The sequence below is a fragment of the Salmo salar genome, chromosome ssa22 (genome assembly GCF_905237065.1).
Source record: "Salmo salar chromosome ssa22, Ssal_v3.1, whole genome shotgun sequence".
NCBI lineage: Eukaryota > Metazoa > Chordata > Actinopteri > Salmoniformes > Salmonidae > Salmo > Salmo salar.
In genome coordinates this window covers 39689061-39710032 of record NC_059463.1, presented here as the reverse complement: position 1 = coordinate 39710032, position 20972 = coordinate 39689061, and the positions used below count along the sequence as shown (strand labels likewise).

The 20972-nt window shown below is 44.2% G+C and overlaps 1 protein-coding gene across 1 annotated transcript in view; it reads left to right on the top strand.

Annotated features, from left to right (window-relative positions):
• LOC106583522 (testis-expressed protein 264 homolog) overlaps positions 1-20972 on the top strand; it is an 83201-nt gene that overhangs the window by 59133 nt on the left and 3096 nt on the right. Inside the window, exon 3 of the mRNA XM_014167803.2 lies at positions 10486-10660. Within this exon, the coding sequence (XP_014023278.1) occupies positions 10486-10660 (175 nt within the window). The remainder of the gene's footprint in view (positions 1-10485; positions 10661-20972) is intronic.

The window sequence follows — 20972 nt, the reverse complement described above, 5'->3', positions numbered from 1 at the left end:
ATTCGATCTAGCAACCTTTCGGTTACTGGCCCAACGCTCTAACCACTAGGCTACCTGCCGCCCCACTTAACCCGGAAGCCAGCCACACCAATGTGTCGGAGGAAACACCATACACCTGGTGACCGTGTCAGTGTGCATGTGCCCAGGCCCGCCACAGGAGTTGATAGAGCACGATGGGACAAGGACATCCCTGCCGGCCAAACCCTCCCCTAACCCGGACAAAGCTGGGCCAATTGTGCTCCGCCCCAATCGTCTCCCAGTCACGTCCCGGCTGCAACAGAGCCTGGACTCGACCCAGGATCTCTAGTAAAAATAAAGAACTGAAATATCACATTTACATTCAGTAAGTATTCAGACTCTTTACTCAGTACTTTGATAAAACACCTTTGGCAGCGATTACAGCCTCGAGTCTTCTTGGGTATGACGCTACAAGTTTACACACCTGTATCTGGGGAGTTTCTCCCATTCTTCATTGCGGATCCTCTCAAGCTCTCTCAGGTTGGATGGGGAGCATCGCTGCACAGCTATTTTCAAGTCTCTCCAGAGATGTTCGATCGGGTTCAAGTCCGGGCTCTGGCTGGGCCACTCAAGGATATTCAAAGACTTGTCCCGAAGGCACTCCTGCATTATCTTGGCTGTGTGCTTAGGGTCTTTGCCCTGTTGGAAGGTGAACCATCGCCCCAGTCTGAGGTCCTGAGTGTTCTGGAGCAGGTTTTCATCAAGAATGTCTCTGTACTTTGCGCCGTTCTTCTTTCCCTCGATCCTGACTAGTCTCCCAGTCCTTGCCACTGAAAAACATCCCCACAGCATGATGCTTCCACCACCATGCTTCACTGTAGGGATGGTGCCAGGTTTCCTCCAGATGTGGCGCTTGGCAAGCGTTCAATCTTGGTTTCATCAGACCAGACAATCTTGTTTGTCATGATCTGAGAGTCCTTAAGGTGCCTTTTGGAAAACTCTGAGTGGGCTGTCATGTGCCTTTTACTCAGGGGCGGGGCTTCCATCTGGCCACTACCATAAAGGCCTGATTGGTGGAGTGCTGCAGAGATGGTTGTCCTTCTGGAAGGTTCTCCCATCTCTACAGAGGAACCTCCCTGACCAAGGCCCTCCTCCCCCGATTGCTCAGTTTGGCCTGGCGGTTAGCTCTAGGAAGAGTCTTGGTGGTTCCAAACTTCTTCCATTTAAGACTGATGGAGGCCACTGTGTTCTTGGGGACCTTCAATGCTGTAGAAATGTTTTGGTACACTTCCCCAGATCAGTGCCTTGACAATTAATTTGACCTCCTGGCTTGGTTTTTGCTCTGACATACACTGTCAACTGTGGGACCTTATATAGACAGGTGTGTACCTTTTCTAATTCATGTCCAATCAATTTAATTTACCACAGGTGAACTCCAATCAAGTTATAGAAACAGCTCAAAGATGATCAATGGAAACAGGATATACCTGAACTCAATTTCGAGTCTCATAGCAACGGGTCTGAATACTTATGTAAATAAGATATTACAGTGTTAAAAAATGTTATACATTTGCAAACATGACTAAAACCTGTTTTTGCTTCGTCATTATGGGGTATTGTGTGTAGATGGATGAGATGTTTATTTATTTAATCAATTTTAGAATAAGGCTGTAATGTAACAAAATGTGGAAAAAGGAAGGGGTCTGAATTCTTTCCGAATGCACTGTAATTCTTAACAAAATTCTTCAAGCTCTGTCAATTTGGTTGTTGATCATTGCTAGACAACCATTTCCATGTATTTTAAAGCACATTTAGGTCAAAATTGCCACTCGGTAACATTCACTGTCTGCTTGGTAAGCAACTTTTGGCCTTGTATTTTAGGTTATTGTCCTGCTAAAATGTGAATTTGTGTCTCTTGGAAAGCAGATAGAACCAGGTTTTCCTCTAGGATTTTGACTCTGCTTAGCTCCATTCTGTTTCTTTTTTACCCATAACATGATGCAGCAACCAATATGCTTGAAAATATGGAGAGTGGTACTCAGTAATGTGTTGTATTGGATTTGCCCCAAGCATAAAAAGTTTATTGCTTTGCCACATTTTTTGCAGTATTACTTTAGTGCATTGTTGCAAACAGGATGCGTGTATTGGAATATTTGTATTCTGTCTTTTTGTACTGGCGTCCTTCTTTTCACTTTCAATTAGGTGAATATTGGCCATCTTCAGTTTTCTCCTATCATAGCCATTAAACTAAAAGACAGTACTGTGCAGCTGTCTTCATCGACCTGGCCAAGACTTCGACTCTGTCAATCACCGCATTCTTATCGGCAGACTCAATAGCCTTGGCTTCTCAAATGACTGCCTCACCTGGGTCACCAACTACTTCTCAGACACAGTTCAGTGTGTCAAATCGGAGGGCCTGTTGTCTGGACCTCTGGCAGTCTCTATGGGGGTGCCACTGGGTTCAATTCTCAGGCCGACTCTTTTCTCTGTATATATCAATGATGTCGCTCTTGCTGCTGGTGATTCTCTGATCCACCTCTACGCAGACGACACCATTCTGTATACATCTGACCCTTTGGACACTGTGTTAACAAACCTCCAAACGAGCTTCAACGCCATACAACACTCCTTCCGTGGCCTCCAACTGCTTTTAAATGCTAGTAAAACTAAGTGCATGCTCTTCAACCGATTGTTGCCCGTACCCTACCCTCCCTCCCACCCGACTAGCGTCACAACTCTGGACGGTTCTGACCTAGAATATGTGGACAACTACAAATACCTAGGTGTCTGGCTAGACTGTAAATTCTCTTCCAGACTCACATTAAGCATCTCCAATCTAAAATTAAATCTAGAATCGGCTTCCTATTTCACAACAAAGCCTCCTTCACTCATGCCGCCAAACATACCCTCGTAAAACTGACTAGCCTACCGATCCTTGACTTCGGTGATGTAATTTACAAAATAGCCCCTAACACTCTACTCAGCAAGCTGGATGTCATCTATCAGTGCCATCCATTTTATCACCAAAGCCCCATATACTACCCACCACTGCGACCTGTATGCTCTCGTTGGCTGGCCCTCACTACATATCCGTCGCCAAACCCACTGGCTCCAGGTCATCTATAAGTCTTTGCTAGGTAAAGCCCCATCTTATCTTAGCTCACTGGTCACCATAGCAATATCCACCCGTAGCACGCGCTCAAGCAGGTATATTGCACTGGTCATCCCCAAAGCCAACACTTCCTTTGGCCGCCTTTCCTTCCAGTTCTCTGCTGCCAATGACTGGAACCAATTGCAAAAATCTCTGAAGCTGGAGTCTTATCTCCCTCTCTAACTTTAAGCATCAGCTGTCTGAGCAGCTTACCGATCACTGTACCTGTATACAGCCCATCTGTAAATAGCCCACCCGAGTACCTCATCCCCATATGATTACTGACCTTCTTGTTCTTTTTTGCACCCCAGTATCTCTACTTGCACATCATCATCTGCACATCTATCACTCCAGTATTAATGCTAAATTGTAATTATTTTCGCCTTTAGGGCATATTTATTGCCTACCTCCCTACTCTTCTACATTTGCATACACTGTACATAGATTTTTCTATTTTTCTTTTGTGTAATTGACTGTATGTTTGTTTATGTGTAACTCTGTGTTGTAGTGTTTGTCGCACTGCTTTACTTTATCTTGGCAAGGTCGCAGTTGTAAATGAGAACTTGTTCTCAAATGGCCTACCTAAATGAAGGTAAAATAAAACTCTGTAACTGTTTTAAAGTCACTATTGGCCTCATGGGTAAATTACTGAAAGGTTTTCTTCCTTTCCGTTAACTGAGTTAGGAAGGACGGCTGTATCTTTGAAATGACTGGGTGTTTTGATACACCATCCAAAGTGTAATGCAACTCATGTGACTTGTTAAGGGATTGAATTCTTATTGACTCAAGACATTTAACTTTTCAATTGTAATTAATTTGTAAAATTTCCGAAAAACGTAATTCCACTATGAAATGATATGGTATTGTGTGTAGGCCAGTGACAAAATGAAATCAATTTCAATTCAGGCTGTAACACAACAAAATGTGGAAAAAGTCAAGGGCTGTGAGTGTTTTCTGAAGGCATTGTAGATCGTTTTATTTATTTGAAACAAACTTTTTCATTTTTAAAATAGGCCTAAGATTATATTTTTCGCAAGTAGGCCTATTCAAATACCAATGTCAGTTCGGTTATTCGAATAACCATGCCCATCCCTACTTGTCTGCTGCTTCTAGTGATTCTGAACGGAGCAGAGCAGTTATAACAGTCAATAATCTATGTCTGAGTGATTGGCATATAACATTTTAATCTTATTAATGAAATTTGAGCCAATTCCCATATGTTCCATGACAGACCAGAGATATGACCATTCTAGTCTATCAAAGAGATGAAACAGCCTAAGGAGTTGTTGTTTCTGGTAAGAGGATAAAAGTTTTTTAACAAACCCGCTTTGGTCCGTGTGGGACGACAACATTTTGGAAACTGTGTTTATCAAAGATATGGTGCGATAGTGAGAACGCTTGGAGGCATCTTTACCTTTTGTTTTATAAAAGCAAAATTAGTCCTGTATTCACATCTCTTCTAAATTAACCTTTGCTGAACGGCTGTGTTGATAATTTCAAGCAATAGTGGACCTAATTGATTCCACATTTTTTCATACACCTCAGGAGGAATACCATCCCATCCAGGTGATTTGCCTTTGTCCATGCTATTCAATGATCTTTTGAGTTGTGGGCTCCCAGCAAGGCGGCTTCTTCTTTTGTGAAAAGAGGAATTCTTAATTATTTTAGAAAGGAGTTGTTGGTCTGGCTTGGTGTGGGATTTACAATCAGAGGTGTACAGTTCTTTATAGAAGTGTTAGTATCTTTGATTGATTAATTTTGGTTCTGATAGTAATTCCCCTGTTTCAGATTCAATAGTTTCTATATCAGCTAATTGATCATTACTGTGTAGCTTGTTGGCCCAAAAAAAGTGTTTGTTGAGAATGCTCCAACGCAGTTAACATTTCCAATTATGATATCTTATTTAATTATGGTTTATTCAACCCAGATTTAAATGTAGTTGCATTATTTTAATAAAACCTTTAGTGTCATCCCTTTAAAATCTGGGGGTCATCGGCTGAATTTTTATTAATCAATTTGAATTCATTAAATTACATTTTAAATTGATCACTGGATTTTTTAGTAATGAAATGTTGAAACACCATCTTGTGGCTTTTTTAGGAGATTCTGAAATGTGTAGTTGGCAGTAGTAGGCGTTGTGATCGGACAAGCGAATTTAGATTTTCTTAATTTTAGAAAATAGAGTTTTATAAAATCGATTCGGGAGAATGTATTATGCCTGTTTGAGTAGAAAGTGTACTCGTTTGCCTTTGGATTATGTGCTCGCCAGGCATCAATAAGTTTATAATCAGAGAGTAGGCCTGTATGTTGGAGAGCCTTGGTTGCGTGTGGATTGTAGTTGGTCTTATTATATTTGTCCCAAAATGGTGTTTATGTCTGTCCCAGTAACCAGATGGAATTCAGTTAATTATAACTATGTTTTTTAGAGAATCAAAAAACGTACGATCATATGCCACAGTGACTTTCAATGTGGCACCTTCATTGGATGGCACCTTTCCAACAAGTCAATTTGTCAAATTTCTGCAATGCTAGAGCTGTCACAGTCAACTGTAAGTGCTGTTATTATGAAGTGGAAACGTCTAGGAGCAATAACGGCTCAGCCACGAAGTGGTAGGCCACACAAGCTCACAGAGCGGGACCGCCAAATGCTGAAGTGCATAGCGTGTAACAATTGTCCGTCCTCGGTTGCAACACTAACTACCGAGTTCCAAACTCCCTCTGGAAGCAACGTCAGCCCAAGAACTGCTCATTGGGAGATTCATCAAATGGGTTTCCATGGCCCAGCACACAAGCCTAAGATCACCATGTGCAATGCCAAGCGTCGGCTGGAGTGGTGTAAACCTCGCCACCGTTGGACTTTGGAGCAGTGGAAACGCGTCCTGCACAGAGCCCTGAATTGGAACGCCGACTGCAAGGCCTAATCACCCAACATCAGTGCCCGTCCTCACTAATGCTCTTGTGGTTGACTGGAAACAAGTCCCCGCAGCAATGTTCCAACATCTAGTGGAAAGGCTTCTCAGAAGAGTGGAGGCTGTTATGGCAGCAAAGGGGGGACCAAATACATATTTAAAAAATTATTAAATAGCAATTGTGTAGTAGCCTATATGGGACTGGACATCTCTCCTTAACAGTAGCAAAAACAATTGTAGGGGAATAGTTTCCAACTTATATTGCCACGTTGCTTCCAACTTATTGCCACAGTTTGCCCATGTGTTGAATCAATGCGCTGGTGCCCCACAAGTAAACAGCCCCCAGTCAGTGTAACGTTGCTCTCAAAAACTGTTCTCTGTATGTAGGGTTTTCAACCATAATATTCGTCAAAATTTGTGACCGACCGCCATGATTCGGTCTTATGTAGCAAAATTTGAAATAGTTTTTTTTTACATCGGATACAGGCAGAGACAGAGCTACAAAATGGTATATCATACACTGCATTTGAGGAACAATGGGAAAGTAATTCTGCTTTGAAAGATAATCTCACTTTTGAGAAAATGGCCTTTGAATAGGTTGGTACCTACTGGAGAGCTCCCCTTTGTCTACACCCATTCAGCATTGTTCACGCCCTCTTAAGCCAGCCCCACCCATCTCTTCAAGGATTCACATGTGAGGTCATGTGCTAAACAGTGAGTAGTAAAGATTAAGACTAAAAGTGGGGAAAGTAGTAGCCTACAATAAGGACAAATTCCAGGTAATCAGAAAGTATCCAGATATAAATATTAGATGACGCTTACCCAGACACACTTGTCTAAATTGATGGGTCATGTGAAAGAAATGCTATAACCCCCAGCCACATATTGCTTAGTGGATGGGTCTCCACAGAAGTTGTAAACGGTACAGCGAAATGGTTACTTGCATAGTAGCAATATCAGAAATAGATAGTGTATATTATTTTCTTTATATTGACACTATGTAAAAGAACAATATCAATAATGATATCAGTAATAGCTGAGGTAGTTAGGCATAAAATCAGGCGTAAAGTGGCTGAGCAGCAGGATGAAAAACAAATTGTAGCAGCAATGAATGTCGTTTGTGTTAGGAGAGAGTCATGTCATACCTCAATTAGCCCAACTAACCGGTGACTGTATATAGCCACGCTACTGTTATTTTTCACTGTCTTTTTACTGTTGTTTCTATTTCTTTACTTACAGTTGAAGTCGGAAGTTTACATACACCTTAGCCAAATATATTTGAACTCAGTTTTTCACAATTCCTGACATTTAATCCTAGTAAAAATTCCCTGTCTTAGGTAAGTTAGGATCACCACTTTATTTTAAGAATGTGAAATGTCAGAATTATACTAGAGAGAATGATTTATTTCAGCTTTTATTTTTTTCATCACATTCCCATACAAACCTGACTCAGTTGAACCAGCTCTGTTAGGAGGAATGGGCCAAAATTCACCCAACTTATTGTGGGAAGCTTGTGGAAGGCTACCCGAAACGTTTGACCCAAGTTAAACAATTTAAAAGCAATGCTACCAAATACTAATTGAGTGTATGTAAACTTCTGACCCACTGGGAATGTGATGAAAGAAATAAAAGCTGAGATATATCATTCTCTCTAGTATTATTCTGACATTTCACATTCTTAAAATAAAGTGGTGATCCTAACTGACCTAAGACAGGGAATGTTTACTAGGATTAAATGTCAGGAATTGTGAAAACTGAGTTTAAATGTATTTGGCTAAGGTACATTTTGGCTTCCCCGTAGATTACAACAGAGACTTGTGGATAAAACATTAATATTATGTTGCCACGCTCAACGAGAATAGCATATGCAGCTGCCAACACCTCATATATTGACAAATACTGGTTTTATATCGGTATTGAGAGCCGCCATGTTCCAACAATGAATCGTGGACAGACAGAATGTGCTATCTCCTTGAGCAAAATAGACCTGCTATTTTTTTCTTGTCATACAATGAACGTCCCACCTTAATATGGTGTTTACAATTGATTATTTTAGAAAACAAGTCCGTTAATTCATAGTCATTTTGCCATGCGTTTCAATGCATGCCACCTGAACTGATGAATCCCACCTGAACTGATGAATCCCACCTGAACTGATGAATCCTACCTGAACTGATGAATCCTACCGGAACTGATGAATCCCACCTGAACTGATGAATCCCACCTGAACTGATGAATCCCACCGGAACTGATGAATCCTACCGGAACTGATGAATCCCACCTGAACATGAATCCTACCGGAACTGATGAATCCCACCTGAACTGATGAATCCCACCTGAACTGATGAATCCCACCGGAACTGATGAATCCCACCTGACCTGATGAATCCCACCTGACCTGATGAATCCCACCTGAACTGATGAATCCCACCTGAACTGATGAATCCCACCTGACCTGATGAATCCCACCTGAACTGATGAATCCCACCTGACCTGATGAATCCCACCTGACCTGATGAATCCCACCTGAACTGATGAATCCCACCTGAACTGATGAATCCCACCTGAACTGATGAAGACATCCTTTCCTTTTCAAGGAAAACATGTTTGAAACTGGACAGAACTGACACGTGACACCTTTCACATCTCAGTGGTTCACTGGAAATGTCACAAACTGTGTGTGTGTGTGTGTGAGAGTTCCTGTCGTAAGCCCACACAAAACAGAGGTATTCTGATGTTTTTGAAGAGAAAATCCATAAATATTTAATAGTAGGTTCATTTAATTACAGACAGTTGGAGGGCTCTGGCAGCTATGAAGAGAGGGGGAACCTTGCTGTTGTCACTACAGTGCGTAGGCTGAAAGACCGTTGGGCAGAAAGATGATGAGATTGTGTAGTGTAGGTGTTTTTTAAGGAGCCCCCCTCCACGGGCCCATCGGGTGGGTGTGTGTGTGAGCGAAGATGCCATGCCAATGTATGATTGTTGACCGTGCATGTAAAGTAAAAAACGTCAGCCATCTGCCTGGTCCGGCTTGTGTGAGCAGAATAAGAAAATGGTGTGCATTAAAAGTTAACAAGCAGGGGGAACTCCCCTCCACTTCTCTTCTAGAGGACAGGAGAGGGGGACGAACAACATACAGGGCTTTCATTCTGCATGCCTGCCTGCCTGGTTAAAGCCAGATAGGTTATTCATGCATTAAAGACAGAGCAGAGGATCAAAGCCATGGTGTAGGGGGGAGAAGGGGGTGATGGGAAGGAGGGACCGAGGACGACTCAGTTTCCCAGGTCTGATATTAAGTAGTGACTTATTGCCAGTCTCTCTTGTACATCAGCCTGATCATTCACCAATTCGTACATTTATCTAAAAGCATATGAACGTACGCACACACACATAAACGCACACACATTTACACAAACACACATCCACATACGCAAGAGGGCGTTGGGCACACATACGTATGCACATGTAGTACAGACAAACGCACCTCAGGCATCATCCATTTTTATTAGGTTCACCGCATGTGACTAGACCTTCAAAGGCTTGTCTGTTATTAACGGTTTTATGTACACTGGCATTATTAGAAAAATGGATTAAAGTAACACAACATAGCAGTTACTATAGAGGTCATGTGTCCTTCAGCCTCCAACTCATGTCAGATAGGACTAAACCTTTGACTACTTTATTTATAAGAGGTGTCAATCATTTTGACCCCTACCTTTTTGAGACAAAAATTATTACTTGTGAAACAAAATCTTTCTCTGAACGATTGTATTGGTATAACATATCATTTATCCAATTTGTTGCATAAAATATAGCTTAGTATTTGTATTATTTATTTTATACAGTCATTATTGCTCATCTTTATCAAGGGTGTCAATCATTTCCGACCCCACTGTATGTCTACAGAGAACATACTGTACATGTATACACTGTCTTTGTCCAGTTCTTATTAAAGTTGTCATGACATTTTATTGGAAATGCGTGAATATTAGGAGCAACTATAGTACCTCAGTATGTTTGTTTTCTGTGTTTCAGTTGCCTAGAGCGATGCGCCACAATGTTGCCATCTTACTGATAGGACAAGACGGGCCTCAGCCCCGTTAAGTCCACCCTCGACAAGAAGTGTGTGTGTGTGTGTGTGTGTGTGTGTGTGTGTGTGTGTGTGTGTGTGTGTGTGTGTGTGTGTGTGTGTGTGTGTGTGTGTGTGTGTGTGTGTGTGTGCTACTCTTCCTTGGGTCTAAACGAATTAAGGCAAAAAATAAACCAGTACATATAACATTATTACACCACTTCATATCTACGATACAACATTGTGTGTGTGCGTATGCATGTGTCCGTGCAGCTAGGCCTCCATTTCCCATGACTTGTATAATCCTGTGTAATGTAAGCTCCCTTGTTTCTCACCTTCTGTTTATTGCCTCCCTCCCTCTCTCTCTCCCTTCCCTTCCCCTCCCTCTCTCCCCCCAGGAGAGAAAGTTGTGTGCACACCCATGCCTGGAGATCTACAGAGATGACCTGATCCACTACATGAGTCCTCTGGCTCGCCAGGGAGATTTCTACGTACCAGAGGTCCGCCAAGCACCAGACAGGAGGCTGCTGGGAGACAATGACTCTGAGGAGGACAGAGGGACCGACATCACAGGTACACTACAGTAGGCCCTAGACCAGGGCTCTCCAGCCCTGTTCCTGGAGAGCTACCCTCCTGTAGATTTTTGCTCCAACCCCAGTTGTAACTAACCTGATTCATCTTATCAGCCAGGTGCACTAGATTAGGGTAGCTCTCCAAGAACAGGGTTAGATATCCCTGCCCTAGAGACACACACACACACACACACACACCCTCCACTGGGCTATACCTAGTACTGTACAAGTAGAGAACATTATTTGGGGTGACCACCCACTCTGCCCAGAATGGGTGAAAACATGATTTGGTGATGAAATTTCGCTTCCTTATATTATAAAATGCATTATACCAAGACAAATATGATTCTTCATGTTCTGAATAGTTCAGTTGGGTCTTTCTCTAAAATATCTTTAACATTATATCCTAAAAGTCAGATTTCGTGATCTAATACATCCGATAATAAGCACTGAACTATGTTGACAGAGCGGTGCAGCTTTCTCCCAGCGACTTTTGGGGATTTGACATGTTGTGGTGGTAGTCTGCAAAGTTGTTTCCATGGGTTGCAAAAAGCTACACTGAACAAAAATATAAACATGTTGGTTTCATGAACTGAAATTAAAGATCCCAGAAATGTTCCGTATGTACAAAAGCTTATTTGTCTCAAATTTTGTGCACAAATTTTTTTAAACTGCGTGATCGTTACACAGGTGCACTTTGTGCTGTGGACAATAAAAGGCCAGTCTAAAATGTGCAGTTTTGTCACACAACACAATGCCGTAGATGTCTCAAGCGTGCAATTGGCATGCTTACTGCAGGAATGTCCACCAGAGCTGGTGCCAGAGAATTCAATGTTCATTTCTCTACCATGTCGTGTCTCAAAAACTATATAGATCTCTGTTGTTTTATGTCTTCCGGATTCAAGAAGGATGACAAGATCAACGCTGAGCCTGTCAGTTAGCCTTAATTCTCGCACAGTATCCAGCCTAGCTGACGCTATTTTCCAGATTTTTTACCTTTTTTCTTCTTCTCTGGGCTCCATTAATTTTGTCTGCTTAATTTTGGCCATCCTACAAGGGTAAAAACTTCAATACATTTTAAACAGAAAGACAATTTTAAACATTTATTTTTCCCATTGGTCAAAAGATGGGTTTTGATTGGACACCCAACATCCATCAAATTCAACTCTTGACTTTGAAGCCAGTTCCACTGCTTTTTTTCATTGTTGCCCTTTAATCAGGGACTGATTTAAACCTGAGACACCAGGTTGGTGCAATTATCAGGTAGAACAGAAAACCAGCATGCTCTGGACCTCATAGGGTAAGAGTTGAAAACCCCTGCCCTACATTATTACATCCATGGGCATACTGTACTATATATGTTAAGGAATACATACAGTATCAATGGAAGCACAATCCTGATATGGATTGTGAGCTCACCGCTTTGTCTTTGAGGCCATTTCCCAGTCAATAAGCAGGGGAACCAGTAGGCCTATGCTTCTTTGTTAACTGATTGAATCACTAGTAGTAATGGATATGACTGTCCACATTGGAAGGTGTTAGAACACAGATGGGTAGTTGGCAGAGAAATACACATAATGTGAATGTAATGGTGATCCACAGAATAACAGGTGACTCCATGGTATTAGCAGAGAATAGTGTATTTTTGAAAAACGATCAAATCTATGTATAATTAAATTGGACAAAACATTTCTAAACGTATACAGTATATGTTTTGTGTGTTATTGTCGCATCATTTCAGTTTCCAGTTGGTACCAAAGGGATTTGGACCTTGTTGGTGGTGTGTATGAGCTGAATCCCCACGGTGTGTCGTAGTGTGCCTATGTTTATGAGCTAGGCTCCTAGGGTGTGCTCTTGTCCTGTGAGTGACACACACATATATATATATATATATATATATATATACACACACACACACACACACACACACACACACACACACACACACACACACACTGTATCCTGTGAGTGACACACACACATACACACACACACTGTATCCTGTGAGTGACACCCTGTCAGGTGCTAATGAAAGGCTAAGACCCACAGAACACTGCTGTCACTCACCAGGGGGCTGGTCACAGCCACCACCACCACCATATGCCCATAAAACACACAAACACACACACCTGGGTAGACGTCACTTACTAGGGGTCTGTCCTTCACCACCACCATATGTATGGCCTGATGCTGCTCAGTGCTCACCCATACTAGACTGGGCTGGGCTGTAGCAGAGTCCCCTGGGCTCCATTAACACTGTGGCATGGCACCTAATGTTTAATCAACAGCAAGAATGAGAGGTGAGGTTTATGAATACTAACAGTGGCTGCATCCCAAATGACTCCCTATTGCCTTCCATAGGGCACTACTTTTGACTAGAGCCCTATAGGCTATATAGGGACCATTTGAGACACAGCCAATGTAACTGCTTTATGAGGATATGTTTAGGAATGACTGGATATATTGGCTCTTGACTGCCCATATTGGCTCTTGACTGGGCATATTGGCTCTTGACTGGCTATATTGGCTCTTGACTGGATATATTGGCTCTTGACTGGATATATTGGCTCTTGACTGGATATATTGGCTCTTGACTGGCTATATTGGCTCATGAGTGTCTGTCCAAATAATTTGGACAGACACTCATGCAGGTAGTTTTGAAGCAGAACATAGTCAAAAAGGCGATTTAAAGGAAATAAAGAGGGGTCAGACTAGAAGTGAGACTTGGAGGGGAGCCAAAATAGAGAATTAATGTTTTAGTGAGCGAGCGAGAGAGAGAGCTGCAGATAACACTTGATAGTGAGATGGTGCACAAGATTAGTCTCCACCCAAACATTACCAGAGATAGAATGTGTTGCTGTGGGTGTGTCATGGAGGTGTTGTACACACTGTCTGTCTGTCACTGTGGGAGTGTATGGAGGGGGGGTGTCAGTGTCTGACAGAGAGAACATCAGACCTGTATATCCATCTGTTTGACTCTTGGCAGATTCCATAGTAGGTACTGAGGGCCACATATTTGCCTAGACCTAATTCAATGGATGACTCTGCACAAACTGATAAGATGAGAAAGTTGAGTGATCTAAGTCAACACATAGCTGTGACTTCATATCTACCATAGACCGGGAAGGCTATATCTCTGAGAGATATGCTTCCAGGAGCCGTGAGCTTGGCCTACTGCTTCAGCTTGCCTGATTTCCCTTTAAATCATCTTCCACTCAGCCCTTAACCTGTCAAGTGAGCCATTAACATTACTCCAGCCACAAGGGAAGGGCGGGGAGGGGAGGCAGCCTGGGCCTGGTCCTGGCCTACAGGCAGGCAGCGGGGCGGGGCACAGCGTGGTGGGCTGGGGGATGGACCTACAGGCAGGTAGTGGGGCGGGGCACAGCGTGGTGGGCTGGGGGATGGACCTACAGGCAGGCGGCGGGGCGGGGCACAGCGTGGTGGGCTGGGGGATGGACCTACAGGCAGGCGGCGGGGTGGGGCACAGCGTGGTGGGCTGGGGGATGGACCTACAGGCAGGCGGCGGGGTGGGGCACAGCGTGGTGGGCTGGGGGATGGACCTACAGGCAGGCGGCGGGGTGGGGCACAGCGTGGTGGGCTGGGGGATGGACCTACAGGCAGGCGGCGGGGTGGGGCACAGCGTGGTGGGCTGGGGGATGGACCTACAGGCAGGCGGCGGGGCGGGGCACAGAGTGGTGGGCTGGGGGATGGACCTACAGGCAGGCGGCGGGGTGGGGCACAGAGTGGTGGGCTGGGGGATGGACCTACAGGCAGGCGGCGGGGCGGGGCACAGAGTGGTGGGCTGGGGGATGGACCTACAGGCAGGCGGCGGGGCACAGCGTGGTGGGCTGGGGGATGGACATACAGGCAGGTGTGTGTTGGGGGTGGACAGATGTAGTGTGTGTAAATGCATGGAGAGTGGGTGATAGAAAACCTGAGGGTGAAATGTGTGTGCAGGCAGAATTATCTATCGAAACATTTATGTGTGTGTGGTGTGAATACCTGTGCACATTGGGGGGTGACTACACACTGAGAGAGAAATATAATTGTTGCGGCTGCAGCGTTTCGTCAATGTAGTAGCCCATGGCAGGGCCATGCTGTGTTGATGTGATCTTAGAGAACAGAGGAAGAGAGCAGTAACAGGGTGTGTGTGTGGGTGTGTGGGCGTGCGTGCGTGCGCACAGGGTAGCAGTGGGATGTCGTGTGTGTGTGGACCCTCTCAATGTTTGATGACCTGTCCTCTCTCACCGTGAGGAATCACATTTTCCAGCCTAATACACCAGTGGGACATCAGTTCTGCACACACATGCAACAGATACACACACACACACACACACACACACACACACACACACACACACACACACACACACACACACACACATACATACACACACACACACACAGATGACACCACACACGCACACTTTATTTTGCATTCAGTCACTGATACTTTCACCTCAACTTTCCACCACGTACAGAAACACACAGACACACACATACAGGAGAGCAGAGCAGTGTGGCAGTATGTCTGTGGTAGGAAGACAGCCCATACAGGCTGTGAGAAACTGGGCTGAGACGAAGCTTTCCTGTAAAGCCAGCCTAATCTAGCTGCCTGCTGGCCAACACACACTTACACACACACTTACACAGAGACAAACTGGGATTTGGACCCAGTTATCTAACTGATCTAACTCCACAACAAAAGTCCTCCAAGGCAAGCACAGAGACTGGGACTTCAGCTGGGAATAACTCAACACCATTCTGTCTGCACGACTCAGGATCTTCAGTAGTAGATTGGGATGTAAAATGTGCAACACACACACACACACACACAAGCATGTGCACACACACCCATGACACTCATGGCAACCAGAAGATGTCATCTCTCTCTCTCTGTCCCCTCCACACATGGCTGCAGACCTACTGAATGTTGAGTAACAGTGACAAATCCAGCTCCTCTCTATTCCCTGTGTCCCTGGCTGTGTGTGTGTGTGTGTGTGTGTGTGTGTGTGTGTGTGTGTGTGTGTGTGTGTGTGTGTGTGTGTGTGTGTGTGTGTGTGTGTGTGTGTGTGTGTGTGTGTGTGTGTGTGTGTGTGTGTGTGTGTGTGTGTGTGTGTGTGTGTGTGTGTGTGATATGATACTGTGACAGGTACCCATTGTCCTATCACTGACTGGTCTCATCTCACAGAGGTCAGTGGAACACAAGGGGCCTTCTCGGACCATCGCCCCCTGTATTTGTGACAGGGCCAGCCAACTCCACAAACCCGCCTCCCCTCCCTCTGTCAGCCTCCCGTCCATCTCAAAGTCACCCTTTCCTCTCTGTCTTTTACTAACATGTAAGGGTGCACTGAAGAGTGGGTGAACATGGTATGGATTTGCACTTGCATTTTGCTGCTAGTTTCTTTTCATAGTTTCTGACATATACAGTGGGGCAAAAAAGTATTTAGTCAGCCACCAATTGTGCAAGTTCTCCCACTTCAAAAGATGAGAGAGGGCTGTAATTTTCATCATAGGTACACGTCAACTATGTCAGACAAAATGAGAAAGAAAATCCAGAAAATCACTTTGTAGGATTTTTTTGGAATTTATTTGTAAATTATGGTGGAAAATAAGTATTTGGTCACCTACATCAAGCAAGATTTCTGGCTCTCACAGACCTGTAACTTCTTCTTTAAGAGGCTCCTCTGTCCTCCACTTGTTACCTGTATTAATGGCACCTATTTGAACTTGTTATCAGTATTAAAGACACCTGTCCACAACCTCAAACAGTCACACTCCAAACTCCACTATGGCCAAGACCAAAGAGCTGTCAAAGGACACCAGAAACAAAATTGTAGACCTGCACCAGGCTGAGAAGACTGAATCTGCAATAGGTAAGCAGCTTGGTTTGAAGAAATCAACTGTGGGAGCAATTATTAGGAAATGGAAGACATACAAGACCACTGATAATCTCCCTCGATCTGGGGCTCCATGCAAGATCTCACCCCGTGGGGTCAAAATGATCACAAGAACGGTGAGCAAAAATCCCAGAAGCACACGGGGGGACCTAGTGAATGACCTGCAGAGAGCTGGGACCAAAGTAACAAAGCCTACCATCAGTAACACACTATGCCGCCAGGGACTCAAATCCTGCAATGCCAGACGTGTCCCCCTGCTTAAGCCAGTACATGTCCAGGCCCGTCTGAAGTTAGCTAGAGAGCATTTGGATGATCCAGAAGAGGATTGGGAGAATGTCATATGGTCAGATGAAACCAAAATATAACTTTTTGGTAAAAACTCAACTCGTCGTGTTTGGAGGACAAAGAATGCTGAGTTGCATCCAAAGAACACCATACCTACTGTGAAGCATGGGGGTGGAAACATCATGCTTTGGGGCTGTTTTTCTGCAAAGGGATCAGGACGACTGATCCGTGTAAAGGAAAGAATGAATGGGGCCATGTATCGTGAGATTTTGAGTGAAAACCTCCTTCCATCAGCAAGGGCATTGAAGATGAAACGTGGCTGGGTCTTTCAGCATGACAATGATCCCAAACACACCGCCCGGGCAACGAAGGAGTGGCTTCGTAAGAAGCATTTCAAGGTCCTGGAGTGGCCTAGCCAGTCTCCAGATCTCAACCCCATAGAAAATCTTTGGAGGGAGTTGAAAGTCCGTGTTGCCCAGCGACAGCCCCAAAACATCACTGCTCTAGAGGAGATCTGCATGGAGGAATGGGCCAAAATACCAGCAACAGTGTGTGAAAACCTTGTGAAGACTTACAGAAAATGTTTGACCTGTGTCATTGCCAACAAAGGGTATATAACAAAGTATTGAGATAAACTTTTGTTATTCACCAAATACTTATTTTCCACCATAATTTGCAAATAAATTCATAAAAAATCCTACAATGTGATTTCCTGGAATTTCTTTTCTAATTTTGTCTGTCATAGTTGAAGTGTACCTATGATGAAAATTACAGGCCTCTCTCATCTTTTTAAGTGGGGCAACTTGCACAATTGGTGGCTGACTAAATACTTTTTTGCCCCACTGTAGCTGTGCTAGCCTGTATCTCACTGCTCAGTATTGCCTATGGCTTTTTGAGAATGGTTTTTAAAAATCCTTTGGAGAAAGCACATTAAATGGTAACAAACTAAAGGTTCCACACAATATTTCACATACTATATAAGCAAGTAGCAATAATGGATTGATTATAGTTTTGAAGGATGGGAAGACTAGCTAGCTGGTAGCCTGAAGGCACCACTGAACATTTCCTCTCAAATTTAAGCCAGGCAGAAGCGTGTGTGTGTGTGTGTGTGTGTGTGTGTGTGTGTGTGTGTGTGTGTGCTGTTCACTGTCAGATTTCAGTTTCCACTACCTCCTATCCATCACATGTAAATTAGTCTAGTGTGAATTAATCAGCGACAGCTCTTGACTAGATTTCAGTTGCACTGCAATGAGGCAGTTTTATTCAGACAAAAAGCCATTGGTTGTGAGTTTGTGTCTGTGTGTACAACACATTTTTTCATAGCCATTTACTATAATTTTACTCATGTCGCCAAGTGTAGGCTAACTGAAGTCACACAGGAGGAAATGGTCTTGCCTTATTGTCCTGACAGTGTTGTTTGGTGTCATTTCATTAGTTGCACATTGGTCAATTTGGAGTGATATGGAAAGAGATAGACAGGTGGTAAACCCTTTAATATAAACTGCTGTCAACAGCTCAGTCTTTGGTGAGTCTGACATTTCCTATCAGCTTCAACTTCATCTCTCTCTCTGTCTCTCTGCTACTCTTTGTCTCTCTATCTTTCTCACTCTGTTCATCTGCAGTCTCTCTGTCTTTTTCTCTCCCTCTCTGTCCTTGGGTGGTGTGTGTGCGTGCGTGCGTGCATGCGTGCCACTGTGACAGAATGAGATAAATAAACATTAGGAAGGATCCTGTCTGTCCTATCTGCTATTAGGTACACTGCAGAACTAACAAACCAAACCATCACTCTGCTGCAAAAACACTGACATAGACATATCATTTATTAGGCACAGTTTTAAAATATTTGATCAATCACATAATAATCAACATATCAGCCAGGATCAGAATATGACATTTTAGCGTCTCCGTACAGTATGTGCACGTATCACCTGCATGTGTGCGAGTGGTCCATTGCTCAAGGAGAGACTACAGTTAGACATTTTAGCAGCAGGCAGGCCTAGCCTATAAAATATGATAGAAACAGACTAACTAGGTTTGTAATTCAAAACATATATTGTAGCCTGGCTAGTTATCCCTCTAGTTAACTGTTTAGCTATTATTAGCATGTATTCATGTTTTTGTCATGTCCCCAAAAACTTTCCACCGACACTCGCAAATAAGGTCATATAAAGTTGATGTACACAGCCGCGAGCTGCCCAGTGACACGAGCCTACCAGACGAGCTAAATCACTTCTATGCTCGCTTCGAGGCAAACAACACTGAGGCATGCATGAGAGCATCAGCTGTTCCAGGCGACTGTCATCACGCTCTCCGTAGTCGATGTGAGTAAGACCTTTAAACAGGTCAACATACACAAGGCTGCGGGGCCAGACGGATTACCAGGACGTGTGCTCCGGGCATGTGCTGACCAACTGGCAGGTGTCTTCACTGACATTTTCAACATGTCCCTGATTAAGTCTGTAATAGCAACATGTTTCAAGCAGACCACCATAGTCCCTGTGCCCGAGAACACAAAGGCAACCTGCCTAAATGACTACAGACCCGTGCACTCATGTATGTAGCCATGAAGTGCTTTGAAAGGTTGGTAATGGCCCACATCAACACCATTATCCCAGAAACCCTAGACCCACTCCAATTTGCATACCGCCCAAACAGATCCACAAATGATGCAATCTCTTGCACTCCACACTGCCCTTTCCCACCTGGACAAAAGGAACACTTACGTGAGAATGCTATTCATTGACTACAGCTCAGCGTTCAACACCATAGTATCCTCAAAGCTCATCACTAAGCTAAGGATCCTGGGACTAAACACCTCCCTCTGCAACTGGATCCTGGACTTCCTGATGGGCCGCCCCCAGGTGGTGAGGGTAGGTAGCAACACATCTGCCACGCTGATCCTCAACACTGGAGCTCCCCAGGGGTGCGTGCTCAGTCCCCTCCTGTACTCCTTGTTCACCCACGACTGCATGGCCAGGCACGACTCCAACACCATCATTAAGTTTGCTGATGACACAACAGTGATAGGCCTGATCACCGACAACGACGAGACAGCCTATAGGGAGGAAGTCAGAGACCTGGCCGGGTGGTGCCAGAATAACAACCTATCCCTCAACGTAACCAAGACTAAGGAGATTATTGTGGACTACAGGAAAAGGAGGACCGAGCACGCCCCCATTCTCATCGACGGGGCTGTAGTGGAGCAGGTTGAGAGCTTCAAGTTCCTTGGTTTCCACATCAACAACAAACTAGAATGGTCCAAACACACCAAGACAGTCCTGAAGGGGGCACGACAAAGCCTATTCCCCCTCAGGAAACTAAAAGTATTTGGCATGGGTCCTGAGATCCTCAAAAGGTTCTACAGCTGCAACATCGAGAGCATCCTGACTGGTTGCATCACTGCCTGGTACGGCAACTGCTCGGCCTCTGACCGCAAGACACTACAGAGGGTAGTGCGTACGGCCCAGTACATCACTGGGGCTAAGCTGCCTGCCATCCAGGATCTCTACACCAGGCGGTGTCAGAGGAAGGCCCTAAAAATTGCTACCGCACGGTACCAGAGCGCCAAGTCTAGGTCCAAGAGGCTTCTAAACAACTTCTACCCCCAAGCCATAAGACTCCTGAACATCTAGTCAAATGACTACCAAGACTATTTGCAGTGCCCCACACCTCACCCCCTGTTACACCACTGCTACTCTCAGTCATCTATGCATAGTCACTTGAATAACTCTGCCTACATGTACACACTACCTCAAAGAAACCGGTGCCCCCGTACATTGACTCTGTATCGGTACCCCCCTGTATATAGTCTCGCTATTGTTATTTCACTGCTGCTCTTTAATTACTTGTTAATTTTATCTCTTATTCTTATGTCTTTTTTTAAACTGCATTGTTGGTTAGGGGCTCATAAGTAAGCATTTCACTGTAAGGTCTACACCTGTTGTTTTTCTCCTAGAGATGAACGTACTTTGGTGAGAAAAGTGCAAATCAATCCCAGAACAACAGCAAAGGACCTTGTGAAGATGCTGGAGGAAACAGGTACAAAAGTATCTATATCCACAGTGAAAAGAGCCCTATATTGACATAACCTGAAAGGCCACTCAGCAAGGAAGAAGCCACTGCTCCAAA